At 38.3% G+C, this 18,890-nt stretch overlaps 3 protein-coding genes across 4 annotated transcripts; all 3 read right to left on the bottom strand.

The window, feature by feature from the left end:
- Window positions 1-709: 709 nt before the first annotated feature.
- Window positions 710-2,567, bottom strand: LOC140772228 (auxin efflux carrier component 5-like). Its single transcript, XM_073114191.1, has 5 exons — window positions 1,752-2,567; window positions 1,510-1,595; window positions 1,236-1,393; window positions 1,070-1,146; window positions 710-963 (listed from the first exon to the last, which is right to left on the bottom strand). Exons 1-5 carry the CDS (start codon window positions 2,411-2,413, stop codon window positions 894-896), a joined length of 1,053 nt encoding a protein of 350 aa, XP_072970292.1. The 5' UTR covers window positions 2,414-2,567; the 3' UTR covers window positions 710-893.
- A 3,162-nt stretch (window positions 2,568-5,729) lies between these two features.
- On the bottom strand, window positions 5,730-9,346 carry LOC140772138 (stearoyl-[acyl-carrier-protein] 9-desaturase, chloroplastic-like). The gene is made up of 3 exons (XM_073114056.1): window positions 9,088-9,346; window positions 6,844-7,342; window positions 5,730-6,526 (listed from the first exon to the last, which is right to left on the bottom strand). Exons 1-3 carry the CDS (start codon window positions 9,210-9,212, stop codon window positions 5,966-5,968), a joined length of 1,185 nt encoding a protein of 394 aa, XP_072970157.1. The 5' UTR covers window positions 9,213-9,346; the 3' UTR covers window positions 5,730-5,965.
- A 1,656-nt stretch (window positions 9,347-11,002) lies between these two features.
- LOC140772324 (conserved oligomeric Golgi complex subunit 2) lies at window positions 11,003-18,497 on the bottom strand. Of its 2 annotated transcripts, none has more exons than XM_073114342.1 (13): window positions 17,844-18,497; window positions 17,411-17,614; window positions 16,047-16,383; window positions 15,734-15,895; window positions 15,179-15,278; window positions 14,881-15,090; window positions 14,664-14,778; window positions 14,294-14,494; window positions 13,536-13,637; window positions 12,540-12,662; window positions 12,313-12,447; window positions 11,489-11,603; window positions 11,003-11,398 (listed from the first exon to the last, which is right to left on the bottom strand). In XM_073114342.1, exons 1-12 carry the CDS (start codon window positions 18,300-18,302, stop codon window positions 11,490-11,492), a joined length of 2,262 nt encoding a protein of 753 aa, XP_072970443.1. In that variant the 5' UTR covers window positions 18,303-18,497; the 3' UTR covers window positions 11,003-11,398; window position 11,489. The 2 variants fall into 2 exon arrangements, with proteins under 2 accessions (XP_072970443.1, XP_072970444.1); XM_073114343.1 differs by having other exon boundaries at window positions 11,003-11,419.
- Between the last annotated feature and the right edge of the window lie 393 nt (window positions 18,498-18,890).

Genomic DNA, 18,890 nt, shown 5'->3' on the forward strand with positions numbered 1-18,890 from the left:
AAGAAAAGGAAATTTGTAAAAACGCCCTCTACATTATGAATTTTTTGTGGTTAGTTGTTCCTTCCTACTACGGCCCGTTCTGCTCCCGATAAGGGGGAAAAAGAAAAAAGGAGGAGGAAATTTGCAAAAATCTCCTATAGTTATCAAGCGGTCCAAGCGTTGTACGACTCCTATCAGGAATTGGAATCGTTGAATTAATAAAAATTTTCAAAATAGCCCCTATGTTATAGACTTTTGTGGTTCTAGCTCTACCGGCGCCCGATTTTTATTGTTTGACCCTACCACTCTACCAGGATTGTTTAAATTTTCGAAAAACCCCTTACATTATGGATTTATTATTCTTTTTGACCCCACGAGAATGTTTTTCAAGAACTTACACGTCAATGATAAAAAGAAAATTAACGGCATTGTAGACTAAGTTTCCGTTCCAATAGCTACGAAGGTTTCAAACAAAATCGACGACGTATCGTTGACTCCAGGTGTACGTGACAAAAAATTGAAGGCATTGGCATTCTGCAACCACACGTTATGGAGATGGAGATGGAGATGGTGATGGAGATGGAGGTGAGAAGAATTAAAGGCACTTTAGAAATTTAATTTCTCAACTACTCTATGTTATCAAGAGACGAGGAGGTAATTTTACAATATCTAGTTAGGAGATTAGTTGGGGAAATTAAGTGGTCAACTTTTGAAACCCAGTGGAACGTCCTTTAGTTTAGATTCCTTTTCCTATTCCATTTCATAATAAGGTCTGTGATTATAGTTTAATAAAGTATTGCACTTCTGCAACAAGCATTACAGTCACATCATATCTTGGAAGAGGCCAATATAACTACTGGACAAGTTCCAGATTGAAAAAAAAAAAGGGAAAAAATTAATACATATGTTGATGTTCAGAAGAAGCCTAAAATAACATAATATGCAACTAACACTGGCAAGGAAACAAGCATTCCAAAGATGACCCTGCAAAAATTAACCAGCAAAACTTGAGTCCCAGATTAAGATAATTAGACCCTTAAAGATAAAGATTGAGAAAAAAAAATCCTCTGATCCATTAAAGCAAACTTACGCAGTGCTAAGCACATCAGCATGCAATCCATACTCCCTAGCAAAGATGAACGAGGTGATAGATTGAGGTACTCCAGCCTGCAATATATTCAACATAGTTAAAAATTTAATAAACAAAGTAACAAATCTCAAACATATGAAGTAAAGTTGAAACAAGAGGTATGCACCTGTATGATCATGAGATGAAGAGCATCGCCGCGAAGACCGACGGCGATGGCGCCGATCGCGGTGGCCACCGGGCCGGCTATGAATCTTAGTGCCATGCCTAACACTGTCAAGCTTGGGCCGCAGGCGATGATCTTCTTTTGCTGTGCCATGAATAGGCCTATACACCATGAACAACATAGAAAGTAGCAGTAACTATAAGTAGGGCTCAAAATTTTAATTAATATAATTTGATGATGGAAGTCGAGAAGAATTTGTATGTATGTATGTACTTACCCATGCTAAACATAGCCATCCCTGTCCCAGCCTTGGACATGATCAACACTGAGCCCTCCATGATGCTTGGCATTTCAAAGTGCCACCTATGGATTAGATTAATTATCAGTAAGATAGTTTGACAAAGGTTATACGTATATATGCAAATAAGAATGGATATTTTTTATAGTTTTTTTCTAAAATATAATAAATATAAAAGTAGAGTACTTGTTTATAAATTTCCCTAAAAATTGTTAGGATACCTATTTGCAACCAAGGCCCACGTAATCCCCACAATGCTCGCATATGAATTCGGATTAAGCGCGAGCTTCAGCCAGACGACCTTCATCAACTCCCAGAACGACGGCCGCCGGCTCACGACCACCTCCACGTCGCCCTCGACGTCTTTCCCCGCCGCCGTCGACTCGGATTCTAACTCAACTCCATCACACCTCGCCTTTCTCAGCTCGAGCACGAACAACAGCAGCGTCAGCCACACGATGGCTTGCACCACCGAGAGCTGCACCACCAAATCCTGCGCCCACCGCCCGTACATCGCACTCACCAGCGGCACCCCGACCACCAGCGAGTTCGTCAGCGTGACGAGTGAAAAGCTAGTGATCGACCAGCCGTAGCTCCCTTTACTGCTGCACTTCGCCCACGCCGCTAAAACTAAAACTATGATCATCTTCGAGACGGCGTCGGCGGCGATCACCTGGTAGTTCATCGTGAACGGGTCGGTGTGGAGGGTGAACTCGAACGTGAAAAATGGGAGAGCGAAGTAGGCGACGAAACGGTTGATCGCGTCGCATTGCTCCGGCGTGAAGATCTTCCACCACCGCACCGAGCCGTACCCGAGCCCAAGCGCGACGTAAAGCGGCGCCATGGCCACCACCACCTTGTATATATCCACCCACCCTATCATTCTTATTCTCTTTTGCAATGTACACTACTGAGAAGTGTTTGTTGTTATGGTTGTGAAACAACGAGTGTCATTATGTATATATATATAGGAGGAGAGAGAGAGAGAGAATGAAAAGGAAGTAGAATAATATGTGGGGTTGGATTGGATTCTAATGCTGTGGATGTACTTGTGCAACAGTGGATAGAGAGAGAGAGAGAGAAAGAGGGTTAGGGCTTCTTGGAGGAGGGAGGGAGGGAGGAAGGAAGTGCATGGTGATGAAGGAGAAAGAGGGAGGAGGAGAGGGAGACTTGTGGTGAAGCCTAAGAATATGGAATGAGGTGCAGTGGTTATTCCATGCATCCATGCATGTTGCATAATGGGGTGTGTTAAATTATTGTTAGGGTTATGTTATTCTGAGAGTGATTAATGATGTAGGGAAGAGCACTTGGGGTGAGAGAATATGGAACTTATGCTTTACCTTTTGGTGGGAACCTTGCTGTAATTGAATTGTTTCAAATTTGATTCATAGCTCATTTCTATCTCCTTTTAATCTTTTGTTTTAACTTTTAGTAATATAACTCAACATGTTGTTCATGGCCAACTAACTTCCTTTTTCACTAAAGAAAAGGCTAATGTTAACCATCTCTACATGCATCAAAGTCTACAATGCTTTGACTTTCTTATTTGTACTCCAAATTAAATTCAATAGATAATTTCATTTGAAGGTAAATCATGGCTATTGTGTTTCTACTCTCCTTGGATATGCTTATGTCAGTAGAAATTCTGTTGGTCTGCTATTGCTTTTAATTAGTGAAATTTAATAAAAGAGAAAAAAATATTTCTTGCTTTGCATCAAATCCTTTTTCTTTACAATCTTCCATAATTGTAAGAACTAAAAGGTAGCTCATTGAAACAATCATGATTAGCATCATAAATATGAGGTCGTTCAACTTTGTCTCTCTCAGTTTTGCTTCAATTCGATCAGTTACTTGGCATTAATTTCTTCGCCAAGCAACAGTTTTGACAACAGATTATGCCATACTAGATGAGTTTACCATTTGATTTTTTTTTTCTTTCTTTCTGATCCTCAAGAATTGCTGTAGTATTTTCTTAACTTTAAGCACTTATATCCATTGCCATTCTTCTTCTTCTTCTTCTCCTTCTTAAGAGAGACTTTACTCCTAATTCGGTACAAATTCATAAGTGGTGATTGAATGAGTAAAGTCATGCTAATCAGTTACAAAAATAAAATAAAAAAGTTCTAGAACATAAATCTAAAATGAATCCATTCACGCTTGAAAATATTCTTTGATGCGATTTTCTCGGTCCGAGTTACAAAAAAATAATTGTATGCGTTAATAGAAAGGCCCTACCCAAATATTCCTTAGAATTCCTTTTAATGGATCAAGGAATAGAGTTCCATTCCATTGTAGCATGCTAACATAAGTTCTAAGCTTGAGACTTGTGGCTGCCCTTTCTTTGTTTGGCTTGAAAACAATGTTCTTTTCTCTTCATATCTTGTCTCTTGCTTCTCAACTTGGTCTTCCTTTCCAACAAAATCTTTATGTCAGGTAGGTTGTGGCCAATCACCTCCTCCTCACTAAATCCTATTGCTTTGAAACTTTTTTGCATCTGCTTTCATGTCATTATTCCATTAAACAGGGATTAATGCTTCTAGCATCTTCCACAGAGAATGCTGAATGAAACAAAGTGCTGAAGTGTTTAGGACAGTAACTATCAAATCTAAAGCCAACGGTATGCATCTATTCTTAGTAGCTGATACCATTTGCTGGGGAAACATTAAAAAAGAGTGAAATCAGGCAGAAGAGACACATACCAGTTTCAACAAATTACAATAACTTCAATTTTATATGAAAACTACTCAAACAGGGCACTGTAGGATAACAGATCTAATGTCAACCAGAAAAAGAGCAGGAAAATAAAAACCCCTCGAAAGTCAAGAAAATTCTCATACAACTTCAGCACATACATAGGATATTAGTAAACAAGTGTGTATAAGACTCCTCATGAGGCAGCCCCAACTCAGCATCATCATCATCTGTGTCAACAATCACCAACTGCGACGTCTTACCATCAACTTAAAGGCAAGCTGATCAGGAGAAGTAATCCTATACATTGGTATGCTTAGTGGTCCGAGCTGCCTGTTTAACATAACAAAACTTGTAACATAAGTGGAAATATGGTTATCAACAACCTTTGAGCACTAATGATGGTCCCTGTTTGGCCACATCTACATCTTTGTCTTTGTTGAAAGCAACAGGTATGGTGCATCTGAACTCAGTATTCAGTATACTAGACAATAGGCAAGTAAACAAAGGAAAAAAAAGAAGGATCACAATAGAAGTTGCTTTTGGTATTGAGCAACTCAGCAGGAAGACATTTTCAATTACTATCAGCCACTAGGTCAGCAGCATATATACATTGATAAAGTTTCACTTATACAAAAGAAAATTAGAAAGGTCAGAACCCTATGTCTTTCGGTGGATACAGAAACGTCAATGTACTGAATGTCATCTTCCAAAGTTTTTAAGTATGCAGTTAGTTTTGGAATATAACAGACTAATCCATAATCGTTTATCAGCTTAATCTTCTACAGAGCATGGTGATTAATGTAAGGTTATGAGTTCACATACCATTAGGCCTATCTGTTTAAAAAGGAAAAAAAAAAAAGAAGATGAAGAAGAAGAAGCAGCTCACCAACTTACACAAATTCGCCACCTTAGAGTGTTGGGATATAAATATCAAATCTGCTCCTCTATTGGCAAGTGGTATGGCTAGTCCATTTTATCTAATTGAGTAGTTTGAGTAAATTGAGTAAATTGTTAGAAGTAGGTCTGAGACTAAGTATATGAAATCAAATAGGTAAGAACTAAGACTAACTAATAATGATTTCAATGGCATATAAGAAGAGTAAAAATAGAATAAGAAAACGACTTTAGCCAACACAATTCCATTCCAGAAATATCAAATGAAAATCACATAGCCTGGTAGACCAGGCTTAACCAATACAATGTCAAGGTAGTGTAATGTTAACTCTGCTTTAGTTACTCAGATTCAATCCCTGAACAAGATTACAGTGACAAAGCCTAATTGCAGAAATAAGTGACACCCTCTCCTCAGTCTACATCAAGAACTAATGCCCTCATAAACTAGCCTGAGGTAATGGCTGGTCAAATCAACCCTCTACTTTCTCAATCTTCTAAATTATGGGACTTGAAGAGAGTGAGCAGCAAGCTAAGAAAATAAAAAATAAAAATGAATTATCTGAAGAGTATATCTGCATCATGTTTTGTGAGAATAGTACTCGAACGAACACTAACAAGAAACGACAAAACATGAAGCTTTCAATCACCATCGTTCACAGGATATTAAACATATAGAGCCTGAGTTTGTACCTCCCTGAAGATCACCCATTCATAACAAAACAAACAGGAGGTAAAGAAGAGAGGAAAGCACGGTAGTTTCTTACAACCTGAAGCTGCAAATTGACACAGAAAATTTTCGCCTACCCATTACTATGCTATTACACTCCAAAATTACACCTTGGTATGCTCAAAGTTGAACTTCCCTTCCATATATCCAACTGAATGGTATGGTGGCAGCTTGCTTAGCCCGCCCTTGAGCTCTCTCATCCAACCTCCTGATCCTGGGAGCCAGAGTGCATACATAATCTTGAGCCTTCTTCCCTTCACCAGAAAGACCAGTTAGTTCTGCAATTTTCCATCTCCCAACAAGGAATTCAAGGATATCGGCATAGTCCTTGGCAGTGTAGACACCTATCCGTTGGGCAACTGTAGAGAAGTGCTCAAATAGATTATCATCTTGTCCATCATACATTAAATGAGCAGGCATCGAGATCTTCTTCCTCATCATGTCAGCAAAGGCAAGCACAGTCCCTTCCGGGTCTATCTCAAATAGCTTCTCTACTATCTTAGTATATGCAGTTTCATGTCGCTTCTCGTCCGAGGCAATTATACCACATATTTGGGCCAGTTTCAGGTCTCCATGGTCCTTTGCAAGCCTGGCAGTGTTCCCATGTGAAATAAAGGTTGCCCGCTCTTGAAATGAGGTGTATATAAAACCAAGGTAGGGATTGTTCTCTGTTCTAGGGTCCTGGAGAAGATATAAGAAAATAACTAATAAATTAAAGGTTCAAACAATACAAGTAGGCATTATCACCTGTAGGCTTCCTAAATATCTAAGCATTACCTATGAGGCCAGATTTCAGTTTCAGAACTACTTATTAACTTCATCAATTAGGGTATCTTTTGGTGTTTTTGTTGCCTGCATTTCTTTCTTTTAACTTACCTAAGGCCTGACCTCAGTTAAAAATTGCACCATTACTTGGAAAAAATGTAATTGTCAACAGCAAACAAAAACTAAAACAAAGAAAATTAACAAGTATCAGTGTGTGCAAAAAGAAACATTACCATTCCAGAACCAATCAAATATTGGATTGTTTTCTCAATCTGCCTCATGTCTACTCTTCCAGTAAGGTACAAATACTTGTTGAGAAGGTCCCCATGTCTATTCTCTTCAGCAGTCCATGCCCTCGTCCAGATAGCCCAAGAAGTGGGGCTTGCACCTGTTTCATCTCGGACGCCATCAAGGGTGTTCAGCATTGTTTGATATGTAGGAAGAGCTTCTTCAGTGATCATATCTCCAACTAAGCAAACAAGATAATCATCAGGAATCTCCTTTGCACGTTCTCTCAGTTCCTTTACTTCTTCATGAAATCCTTCTGATGAAGGATCTGGAAGGAAATCCTGCGGCTGCCAACACTTTTCAACAGGCTTCAGATGCACCAAGATATTATCCTCTGCCCAGTCCTCCATTGACTTAAAAATTTCGATCTTCTGAGGTGGCATGGTATGAGTGACTTGAACATGGACCTCACGGGGACTGAAGGGCTTTTTAAGAGTCTCAAGCCTGGGGAAAATATTGAATACATTTAGAACATTTATAGTTACTAAATGTTCAAGAACATCGATGTTACAAGTCCAGAAAAACTTAATCCTTGAAGCCGTGACCATCAATGGACATGCATGCAATGATGCAACTAGCAAATTGCCTTTGTACCAACTTTAAATATAATTAATAATGCTTGTGCTGTAAACGAATAGATCAAGTCAATATAGTCACAATCATCAAGAGAAACAATTGAACAAATTACTCAGTTGCTTAAAATACCACAAATGATATGGATACAGAACTTTGTGATGATGCTGATTAGTGCAAGTTGTATCTAGTTGTAGATAAATTGTACATATCTTTTCTTAATTTGCATAATTGTCAATGAATAACTTAAACAATCTTTTGCTATCCTCTCCTTTTCCGATATCTGCCTTTTCTTGCAGTACTTATTTACTTATCTCATAACCTCTCAAATTTCAAAGTAGAAAGCATGAAAGATAAACTTCTTCATGACAGAAGAAAGACTAATACTTAGTACCGGTGGAAAATTTAAATGAACTCATTCCCCAAATAAATCCTTCTTTTGTCCTCCTTAATAACTATGCATAAATCAAAAATATGCCAGGCATTAGAACATGAATTGCCCATACTGGCAATGCCAACCAGAAAGATAAGCACACACATGCAACTACTCATTGCCATTGAAGGTGAAATCTAGAGACTCAATACTACACCATGCCAACCTGTGCTGCCGCATACCAGGTTGCATGGACTATTAGGCATGAGGTTTATGAATTATCCCAGCTTGTGCTGATCAGCACATAGCATACTGGTCACTCTCTGACACTGTGTCGTGAGTCATGACATGATAATTGGGTCCTCGACCCACTGCACAATATTGAGCACCGGCTAAATATGCCCAGCACATTGAGTAAGCAATCGAACCACTTGATACATAGTAAAATATAAGCAGTCAGACATCAGAGCAGACAGCCTCCCTTAAGTGAAAAGGACACACATGCATTATGCCAACCATGACAAAAGGGGCAACTAGTTTGAACTATATGTCAACTGATCATTAAATAAGATTAATTGCTTAAGGAACCGCTCAGGATTGTTCTAGACCTGGGGCAAGACCAAGATGAACCGATATAAAAATATTATTGAAACTGTTGAGTTCACAATACCTCGAATAATCTTAAACCAACATAATAAGCACATAAAGAATCCCAATTGGCAGTATATCAACATAAACTAAGCCTCTTTTATATATACGGCAATCCAATATTAACGAAAAAAAACGTAAATATCCAAAAGAAAAATTGCAGCTGAACACAAAAATAGAAACCAAAAACTGCATCAGCAATAAGAGAACAATTTAACCAATGGCACTAACAAAACGATCCGAAATCTTTGAAATTGCAGCTGAGGGAAAAAAGAAGACACTCTTAAGCCCTGTACACAATCCTTCACAAAAAAAATAATAATAATATCTTCTTGACAACACCAATGGAGGAGGCCAAGTTTTTACCGATTCCAAACAGAAAAAAACGCAATAAAAGAAACCCAAATCCCAAATTACGAATTCAAGAGAAGAAGGGCCTGAGAAATCAAAGACGCCAAAATTTACCAATTTAAGGATAAGAGGCTACTACCAGGTTCACGAAAAAGGCACCGACTGACATCATTTACCCATCCAAAAGCACCAAATGGAACCAAATAAGTTCAAGAAAGAGATAACAAGAGAGAAAGCGTCTAACTTTGTCGATGAAGAGCCAATGGCGGAGGCCATGAACACCCTGGGAGATCCAGCACTCCTCTTATTGATCCGCGGAGTAGAAAAGAAGAGGAACGACTCCGGCCGCAACGCCAATCTCGAAGCCATTCGTCTCCCCCGTCGTCTTCTTCCTCTCCTATCTACTTCCCTTTCTTCTTTTGCTTCTACGAGAGAGAAGGAAATCTTTCTTCCTCCTCCTTTGCTTCTCACTTCTCTGAGAGGAGAGAGAAAGAGAGAAAGAGAGAGGAGGCGAAATTTAATAAGAGCCACATATGGCCATATGAGACGAAAGACTGCCAACTTCTTGGACACGATTACCGATTTACCCTTGCAATTTGCTTCTTAATTTTTCTTTTTTAGCTATCCCCAAACCTAAAGCATTAAGTTATTATTTTGTACTATAATATGAACAATAATTTATAATGTAACTTATGCTTAATAATATAACAGCAAGGTAACAAAAATTTATTGTCTTTCTCTGGCAGTGGCAGGCCAATTCTAATTTATGTGAAATGTTGAAGATCCACTGCATCTTTTTCAAGATTTGGTGCCTATAAAAGGATAGGGGGTGGGATAAGAAAGAGGAGGTTGTGACATTTGGTCTTTTGGACCATTTTCCACTTTCCTTTTTAATTTTTCTCCACCACTAGTTAGGTATGATACCCATGTAGGTTGAGGAACACAATTATTATTGACTTTCAAAGTACCAAAAATCATATGTAGAATTATCTTTTTATTGTCTCATTGTTTATGTAACAATGACCACAAAAATGGGTAAGCAGTCTATGTCGTAGTTTCAAAATTTTAAACAAAATAATTAAATTGAAGCAACTTTGAAAGGGGCTTTTATGATTTAATTATCGGGCTTGTGGAAACTAAGGGACTACATTTTTCGATGCATGTTTTGTTATTAGAGTAGACACGATTTATATATGCCATAGAGTTTATTATTGTCTATTAGAAAATAAAATATAATTAAGTTGTAAAAGGCTCTAACTTTGAACCAAATATTGAAGACTAAATGGCGGCTGTAGCCACTATTGCTGTCAAATTCCTATGTTTCCACTGCTCCTGGGGTTGATGGCGAATTTTGACACAGCATAAATGCAAGTCATATTGTAATTGACTACGGTACTACTGTTCACATAAATATGCACATCGCTCTCACTATTCCTATATTTAATTTTCATGAGGCCACCCTCATATTATTCGCTCAGACAAAAAGTCTCTTGTGGAAAATTGAAAATAGAAACAAATTATGAGTTGGCTTGCTTGATTTTTTTAGTCCCCCCAGTTTCCTTGAGAATTGCATGTTCAAATGATACACATCATCACTTCAATCAAGGTGTCAACTCTCACGTGGAATGTTGCTATTTGCTTCACGGACACGACTTATCATGTCTCGTTTTTATTATTATTCAGAGGAGCAGCAGCATTACTGGTGAGATTACATTATGGAGAATGTCAGATCGAAGGATGTTACAAACCTCAGGGTTAATTACTATCATGTGTTAAGTATGTTAGACAAAGAAAGTTTGGTGATGAGAGTCGGTGGATTACTTCTCTTTGACGTGATTGCTCATCAATCTAGAAGAATAAGATAGAAGCCAACTCTCCAATTCTTCCTGGTTATAACCAGAGATCTGCTGCTACCAAAGATTTGTCGGTTCTCAAATCCAAAAAGAAAAGTAAACTGCGACTAGAGATGGGTATCAATTATCATGTATAGACCTGCAATTAAGCCACCATACAATTTTATTTTTGTTCCTCAATCCAAGAAGCAAAATTTTAGGCTTAAACAAACAATATATGACAAATTATAGTATAGGATACAGCAAAAAGTATAAATGCGCTGTGATAATCACTCCTCGCTCAATGAGAATGGTAAAGAAGTTTCATAAGCAAAGTGAAGAATCTGATGCTGTATTCTCATGATTTATAATGTTAATTTGAAGTCTCCCCAATAAAGGATGAAATTTACAGAATCACAATCCAACCATCCAATCTGGCTTAGCTGAACAGAACCACTATATCTACTCTCAGCCGGATTCCTGGTCTGTCCAGGAGAGTAATTTTCATCAGAAAGAGAATCAACTGGACAGTTGAGGTGAACTTTCACTCATAGGTAATCTCCTAATAACTAAGATCTGTGGGCTCTGTAGATCCTCTTCTTCAGTGGAAAATGCCCTATCCAGCTATCCCTCTCAACAAAAGAAAAAAAAAATCTATAGCAATTCATAAGGTACTTTGTATTTTTTTTTCCCCCACCTGTGTGGTACTTGTACAATGGAGGCCTGCATGAGCAGTGCAACAGACTATCAAAAAGTGAGAACAGAAAAAAGGGAAGCAGCAGTACCGGTTAGCATATGGTCTGATGTAGTTACTTTAGAAAACTATGTTTGCTTGCTTGTCTTCCGGAGCAACACACTGCCACAAAGAACGATAGGATGGAATATCAGCAGCTTTGATACCAAATGCAGCAAGATGGCGCCCATATTCCTGTCATAAGATAGAACTGAGTCATATGAGAGCACATTAATTTGGATGCATCTTATGTATGCAGTGCAGATTAATAATATTTTAAAATTGTTAAATTAAAAGCCTTTCTAGAGATGTAATTAGAAATTACAAAAATGTCAAACATGGCATGAGATATCTTCTTAAAAAGAGTGTCAAATGGTACAGATAGGTCTTTGTAAAGGATATGTATCATAGAGAAAGTACTATATAATACCAAGGTTAAACCACTAAGTTTTGTTCCACATTACAAACAATATACCTATTGATAAGTTCCAAAAGTAGATTTCAGCCTATCCAAACAAACATGATGGTTAAAGATTTCACAGAACACAATTTGGAAGTCATTCCTTCTCACTGTCAAACAAAAGGAACTTTTGCACAGCCAGAGCACCACTTTAAAATGTGCATTTTCTAGTAAAGAACATGAAAACTCCAAAAGAAACAAAAAAGAACAGAAAAATGGTGAAAGATATGGCTTGATATGTTAATGATTTGGTTGATCAAGCTGATCCCAGTCCAGTTACTATTTACCTGTATTAAGTATAAACCATACATTCGTTGATTAAGATTAAGGGGAAAACAGCATCTTTCAGTGATTCTTTAATTTACATGAACACAACTTTGATCTGCCATCGATTTTCAGTGTGACTCTCAACCAAAAGCTCTATGACTTATAGATTAAGAGTACCTGAATGTCAAGAAATAACTGCATACAGATCTTCTCAGTGTCAGAGATATTGTTGTCTGAGGCATCAGAGCTTGCTCCTACTCGCCGTTGTGCACCTTGCCTTAACCTTAGCAATGAAGACTCTGTTTTCCTTGCCTATAATGAAAGCACTCAAAGATAGATCAGTTCATGTAAGGAGTTACTATTGCAAAAAAAAATCCAATAGCCAGAAGGGACTTCTAACTTACCACATTGACAAGATCTGCTGCCAATTCATAGTAACGGCTGGTAATTCTTTCTGTAGAACCTCGGAGGAGCTCGTTTGTAGCATCTTTTGATAGATATGAAACACGTTCTCCATCAAGAAATAACTATATAATCATGACAAGTATACGGAGTCAATTTGGTATTGAGTAGCTGTTACATTGTTTGCATTACATTCCACTACACAGGTTTGAAGCAAAAGAACAATGGCTGTAAATCACAAAGAAATGAGAAGGCATATTTTGAAAAGTATTATTTGAGCAACATAAGTTTCTCCTTGCAAAAAAGTATATGCATCCTTCAAAAGTCACTATATTATGCAGCATTTAATTTTCTTTCATTCTGAATTCCATTCTGTTCTTTCAGCTTCAAGAATGAACAGACCCTAATTCCTATATCACAAGTTAGAATCGTCCACACTCTAGACTCTATCCCAAACTAATGGAATTCCGAAGATCTGCCACTAGGCTGCAAACTGTTAAACTGCCGGCATAAGGTACAGCAACCTGTCAACTAACATAACGAGTTTCAGAGCAGGTTCCTGTCTGGATTCAAGAGAGCAAAGCTTAATGATCAAAGTTGCACTATCACTAAATTCCCATCATTATTCAACAATTGGAACCAAAACTGTGAAAGCAGTGATATGATCATCTTTAAAAAAATGAACTTACTAAAATGACAATTGACAGAATACCCATTTGACCTTTCAACAAAGTATTCATTAACATCCTGATATCAGAATTTGCATTAACTTTTCCTTCTCAAAGAAAAAGAAAATTACTTGTTCCAGACCGACAGAGAGAATACGAAGTCCTTGCATATATAGATGAATTCATTTGCAAACAGTACAAAAAATAGAATACTATCAAAATCTTAAGGTAACCTTCAATCAGAAAATTTTAGTTCAAGGAATGATATGTCAAAGACAGTCAAAGGGCAAGAAATTGTAACATAAATGTACAGAAAGGATGACAATTCACCTTCAGCGGCCGCAGAATCCCCGACACGTAGGGTGAATGCCTTACAGGAAGCTTGTTAGTCATCCTATATGTTGCTGTTATTCCTTTCAGCTGCCTTAAGTCCTGTAATTAAATAGAAAGTGATTAGACAATTATCTCAGTGGGTGTTCACAGGCATTGCTAGAAAACTGTTAATCCGCAAGAACATCTATTTGACATTTTCAGTATATTACACATCCACAAAGAAAAGATGTATAACTGTGAATAACATTAGACAATGCAATTATGAAACGCTGAAAGCAAGTTGTGGAGAAAATCATAAACTGTCATTTAACTACAAACAAAAGGAACGAAGTTTCTTTCCTTTACATCTATAATCTATCAAAGCATTAACTTATTCATAGATTTCCTCAATCTCTACCAACTTTCACTAGTTAGTTATGCATTACGACTTACGACAAATGGCATGCTCATAAATCATAACCAGTGATGAGAGATATGCTGAAGATTCAATTAAAGAGAACAGGAAAAAGAATTACTATCAAGAGCGAACCATCTACAACCTCCTGGCCCTCCCAACCCCTCCCGTAATCACACTCAACCCAACTCAGCCACCTCAAACCTACCCAAAACCACCATGTCGTCAAAGAGAAAAAGAACACTGCTGCCATTACCACCTCCCATTTCCAGTCCATAGAAAACCAAATAATAATAACAAAAACAACAAGCATGCTAATATGTAATAATAGTAAGATATCCTTTCTTCCCATATGACTTACCTCAACAGACTTTTCAACTATGGCCTCAATCATCACGTCCAGTATAGCAGGTAACAACTCCTCTAAAGATTTTCCAGTTTGCAGAATGCTTTTTTTCACAAGATCAAGTACTTCAACTGAGCATGAGTCAAGTAGTTTACATACATGTCCAAGGTAGTCACCAGAAAGCTCATTAACCACAATACCAACATCATGCATCACCTGTGAATATATGAGCGGCATAAGTACAATTAAGTATAAGATCCACCACTAATACCATAACTGTGAAAAGTGAAAACATTCTTTGTGCTGGATCTTAATAAATATAATGACTGAAAACGACATAAATAAGATGTAGTATATAATTGAATTGGTAAGTAGCGCAGAATACATAGATAAAATCTTCTACAGGTACAGATATAGCCCATTCAGCATCTGGACTAAGGTTCGAGCTCCCACCACGAGCTTTGCGAGCAGCCAGACCAGAAGAAAGCCAAGTTGAGTACCTGTTTTCACATCCCAAGTGCATCAGAAAATGATATGCCAATGAATACAGAAATCAAGAAATGCAAAAAAAGAGGACATTCTAGGCTTCTAACTAGGTTGACCTTGAAATAAGCTGCAGAGACAACCGAAGGAACTTATCACAGTGAGAAAAAACAAGAACGTCATCACTCCAGCAGGTTCGCAAGCTATCCAGGAGCTTAATACTTTGTTTCAGTATGGCAGTCTGGGGTTTCCCTTGATTGTCATGCACTTCTTTAGGGGTAATGGTATTTGCAAGAGCAGAATCTAGACCACCAGCAATTTCCTGAAATCTGATTGCAATTGAACCACAATTGCATTTTCATAAGATTTCCGAAGCTAAACCGGCTATGATAGGTCACTAACAATTATGTAAATTACCTCAGGGAGAAGTAGACTCCAACATTCCATTGTCGCATAAATTCTGTGTAGATAGCCTCGGATCGAAATCTAGTTACAGCAGATTTAGATGGACAGAAACCTTGACAATTAAACAGATGTTATAATCAGATAAGATTTCAATCACAAAACTGAGGCTGAAACTCAATATTTTGGAGTAAAAATAAAGATCTGTATTGAGTAGATAGCCTATGATTACACTCTTTCTTTGATAAATCTGATTCTAAAGCCAGCATCAGAAGTTATATATCTACACCTGCATATACCTAAATTAAAAATGTTCTACTTAGAGAGGGAGAACTAGTTGCAAGTGTAGCATTCAAATTTAGTTCCGCAAGTCAAAAAAGGAAGATGGAACAGTAGATTACTATCTGAATAATGAGCTACTAAGCAGACAAGAGCACATCAGCCAAAGGGATTGCTCATGAAAGTATAGCCTAATGAATCTGTTCGAACTCGCATTCAGAAAAAAGAAGACTATCGACATCAAGAAGATGAGAACATGCTGTAGGAATGAAATCTACATGCAGGCAGTACCTTCCAGAAAGGCAAGAAAGGCAAGGCTTGATTTGTAATTCTTTAGGAACTCAGTAGGTTTTCCAGGAGAAAATGCTCCTGGTTTTCCCTTTTGAATCGCAAGCAGGACCTCCTTAAGAATTGAATTAGCCAGGAAATCAAAAACATGTAATCCTGAATTTGCTGAAAAGAGTGAACACTGGATTAGCTGACACATGAAACAGCACACTAGAAAGTGAATGTATAACCTTAAAAGCTGACAATGTATGAAGAGGATAGAAAGCCAGACCCTAAGAAAACAGTGTAGCAAAAGATGATGAAGGTAGTGTTATACCTGATGAAGATATTTCCAACAAAAATTTGCAATCCATCTCTATGCATTGCATTATTTTTCGATAATCATCCTCAAGTTCATCAGAAGAAACCCCAACAACCTCGTGTGACCGGCTATGAGGAATAATTTTCTGAATCAAGGGAGCCACGACAGTTGTACGAAAAAGTTCCTCAGCTGCTGAGGTGTTATAGATAGCAGCATATGCACGTAAACAATTGAATATTGCATTTGCATCACGATGCTCTAGGCCATCGACAAAACAATGCCCTAAGCTAGTATCCAGTAATAATGCAGCACCTTGTATCCTCTTCTCCATGTTCTCAATGAAAGGTAGGTTCTGTACTGCCATAATGGAGGGCAGACTTAGAAGCATAAGTTTTCATAAAATGCTAAAGTGTATCAGCATATAGAAGAGTAGAAAACTTCACAAAAATATAATGCAAGGATTGTTAGAGAATAACATAGATGCGCAAAATGCTAAGGATGATTCCTTCAGTTGAGGACATGAAACACTGAAAGAGACCTAGTAGCAATATAGTTCTATTAACTTGGTCGAGAAGCACAGAGTTGGGGTTTTGTAGAGAAAAGACTAGAGAAATATTCATTAACCTCAAAGGACTAACTAATTCCAATTAATGTGCCCAAAGCCTTATCCATTTAATCATCCAGATTAAGAGAAGAAACAAGATTAAAAACATTGCATAAATTATGGAGAAAAACAATTTCGACTGCAGAGGTAATATCTAACTTACAGCCGTGCATTAACAACATACACAATTATTCTTTATAGTCCTATGTATGTTTGCATGGAAGATGTATAATGCTGAAATCTAAACTAATCAGTCTCTATATTTGAGCTATTTTTGAAAGAGTAACATAGATATCTGTGCTAACTGCTAAATAGATAGTTTATACATTGAGCAGAAAGATTCTGCTAGCAAACACTAGTTGGGAAAGAAACTCAACAGTTGTTCTTTCATTGTCAAAGCAGCTATTTCTCTATATATTTCATCTATTAAACGGCAGATGCATGAATTTGCAAATGTGTAAGGTAATAGTGGGATGATTTTCTATGACTACTAAACAAATTTTCCTATAAATCTAAAAACTGGAAATGCATTATTTTATACTAAAGTATCAGATTGAGCATAGGCAAATAAAGTGGACCTCCAAAGTCTATATTGCTCATTTTGGTCTGCTTCCTTCCTCTTATAAATAAATTCTTCTAAGTATGTTCCATATCATAAGCAACACAAACCACCATCTTTATTCCTATGGAAGAGCACATCTCCAATAAAATTGTAAGGATAAAAATGGATGAATGCGTCTAGAAGTACAAAAGCAATCTAGAGAATGAGATGGACCTGTGCATGACTGATGTAGAACTTTAGCCGATTCATCTCGCTAGCAATTCTTTCCAGCAGAATGCTCTGAGTTTCCCTCAGATTTGTCCCATTTTCCACATGCTGAACGGATACTTCATTGCTTAAGCCTTTCTCTGTCGAACCAACATCTGTGTTGGCAAAATCGCAAGGTGTAGTAGATAATTCCTTGATGAGTTTCTCAATCTGGGTAAAGAGAATAAAACCCTTCGGACAATTAGCATTTCCTACGGATCTGACATTCAAAAAAAAAGAGAGAGAGAGAAACTAAATATAGAATTAGCAGACAACATTATCAAACTTTCACTTGTCTCTCCTATCTTCAGATATATCCAGATCCAAACTTTAGATGAAATCACGCCCAGATCCAGAAATTTATTCAACTGTAACCAATTAGATAGAAGAGATCGGGAACCTTAGAAACGACGTGAAATGTATCGAGCAGCAACTCGAGGATCTCCCGTGCCGCAGATGCCTCGGCTCGCTGCCGAAGCCCAACGCGGAGGGCGGCGAGTGCGGTGTCAACTGCCGCGCGGAAGGCGGCGACCTTTTCGCGGAACTCGGCGAGCGGGGCCCGCATGCGTGCGGCGGCGGCGTCGACGTCGACGAGGCGTGTGCTGAGGCTCACGAAGTCGGCGTAGTCGCGGTTGATGAGGTCGACGAGCTCGGCTTGGAGGGCGGCAACGTGAGACCGGAGCTCAGTGGCGAGGCTCTCGAGTGGGACGAAGGAGCGGAGCTCGGCGATGTAGGACTCCGGATCGAAGTCGGGGCGGAGGAATGAGTCGGGCTTGAACCAGGGAGGGTGGGATTCGATCGGTTCGCCGAAGAGGTCCGTGGCCGGAGGACGCGGGGGAGTGGCGGCAAGCTCTGCCATGGTATAATTCCGGTTAGAGGGTTTCGGCCTCTCTTCTTCTTCTTCTTCTTCTTCTTCTTCTTCTTCTTCTTCTTCTTCTCTGTAACGGGATAAGGATCTGAGGGGAGGAGGAGGAGGAGGAGGAAGGCGAAGTCGTTTGTTTTCAGATCCGGGAGTGGAGGTGCAAGGCGGCAGATCTACTACTACTCCGGATGTAGAAACTCCGGTATGTAGTAGCCTATCACAATAACGGATCTAATAAATACATACAACTTAGGATGCATAGAATCCCTCGTGGAAGTAAAAACGGGGATCTGCTGCACCAAAGTCAGTACCAACCAACTCTAATATAATTAGTAGGTTACGTTCTCTATAATTAGAGTGTCGTGGGTTTAACTCCAATCTCAAATAATATTTAATAATATTATGGAGAAATTATTTGTTAGTTTGGTGGCTTGGCTCAATTTAGTTGATGACTTGACAATGCGATTAATTTGAATAAAAACAGCTTGACAATACAACGACTTAAAATATGTCTCGACGGCGTTTAATTCGTAGCAATTGTTTAACAACGCATATGACTTAAAGTCTAGACTAAATAGCTAAAGC

This window comes from Typha angustifolia, chromosome 12 (genome assembly GCF_048772165.1).
Source record: "Typha angustifolia cultivar Huaian chromosome 12, ASM4877216v1, whole genome shotgun sequence".
NCBI lineage: Eukaryota > Viridiplantae > Streptophyta > Magnoliopsida > Poales > Typhaceae > Typha > Typha angustifolia.

Bases quoted from the DNA above. Each gene is read 5' to 3' on its own strand.
- LOC140772228 (XM_073114191.1), bottom strand. From the start codon at position 2,413: ATGATAGGGTGGGTGGATATATACAAGGTGGTGGTGGCCATGGCGCCG. The intron at 1,394-1,509 runs GTAAGTACATAC...CATGGTGTATAG, and splicing joins GATGGCTATGTTTAGCATGG to GCCTATTCATGGCACAGCAA. The intron at 964-1,069 runs GTAAGTTTGCTT...TAATTTTTGCAG, and splicing joins GCTGATGTGCTTAGCACTGC to GGTCATCTTTGGAATGCTTG.
- LOC140772138 (XM_073114056.1), bottom strand. From the start codon at position 9,212: ATGGCTTCGAGATTGGCGTTGCGGCCGGAGTCGTTCCTCTTCTTTTCT. The intron at 7,343-9,087 runs GTTAGACGCTTT...TATTTTCCCCAG, and splicing joins ATTGGCTCTTCATCGACAAA to GCTTGAGACTCTTAAAAAGC. The intron at 6,527-6,843 runs GTAATGTTTCTT...TATCTTCTCCAG, and splicing joins ATTTGATTGGTTCTGGAATG to GACCCTAGAACAGAGAACAA.
- LOC140772324 (XM_073114342.1), bottom strand. From the start codon at position 18,302: ATGGCAGAGCTTGCCGCCACTCCCCCGCGTCCTCCGGCCACGGACCTC. The intron at 16,384-17,410 runs GTCCATCTCATT...ATGGCAGTACAG, and splicing joins TCTACATCAGTCATGCACAG to AACCTACCTTTCATTGAGAA. The intron at 15,091-15,178 runs GTAATTTACATA...AATTGCAATCAG, and splicing joins GGAGTCTACTTCTCCCTGAG to ATTTCAGGAAATTGCTGGTG.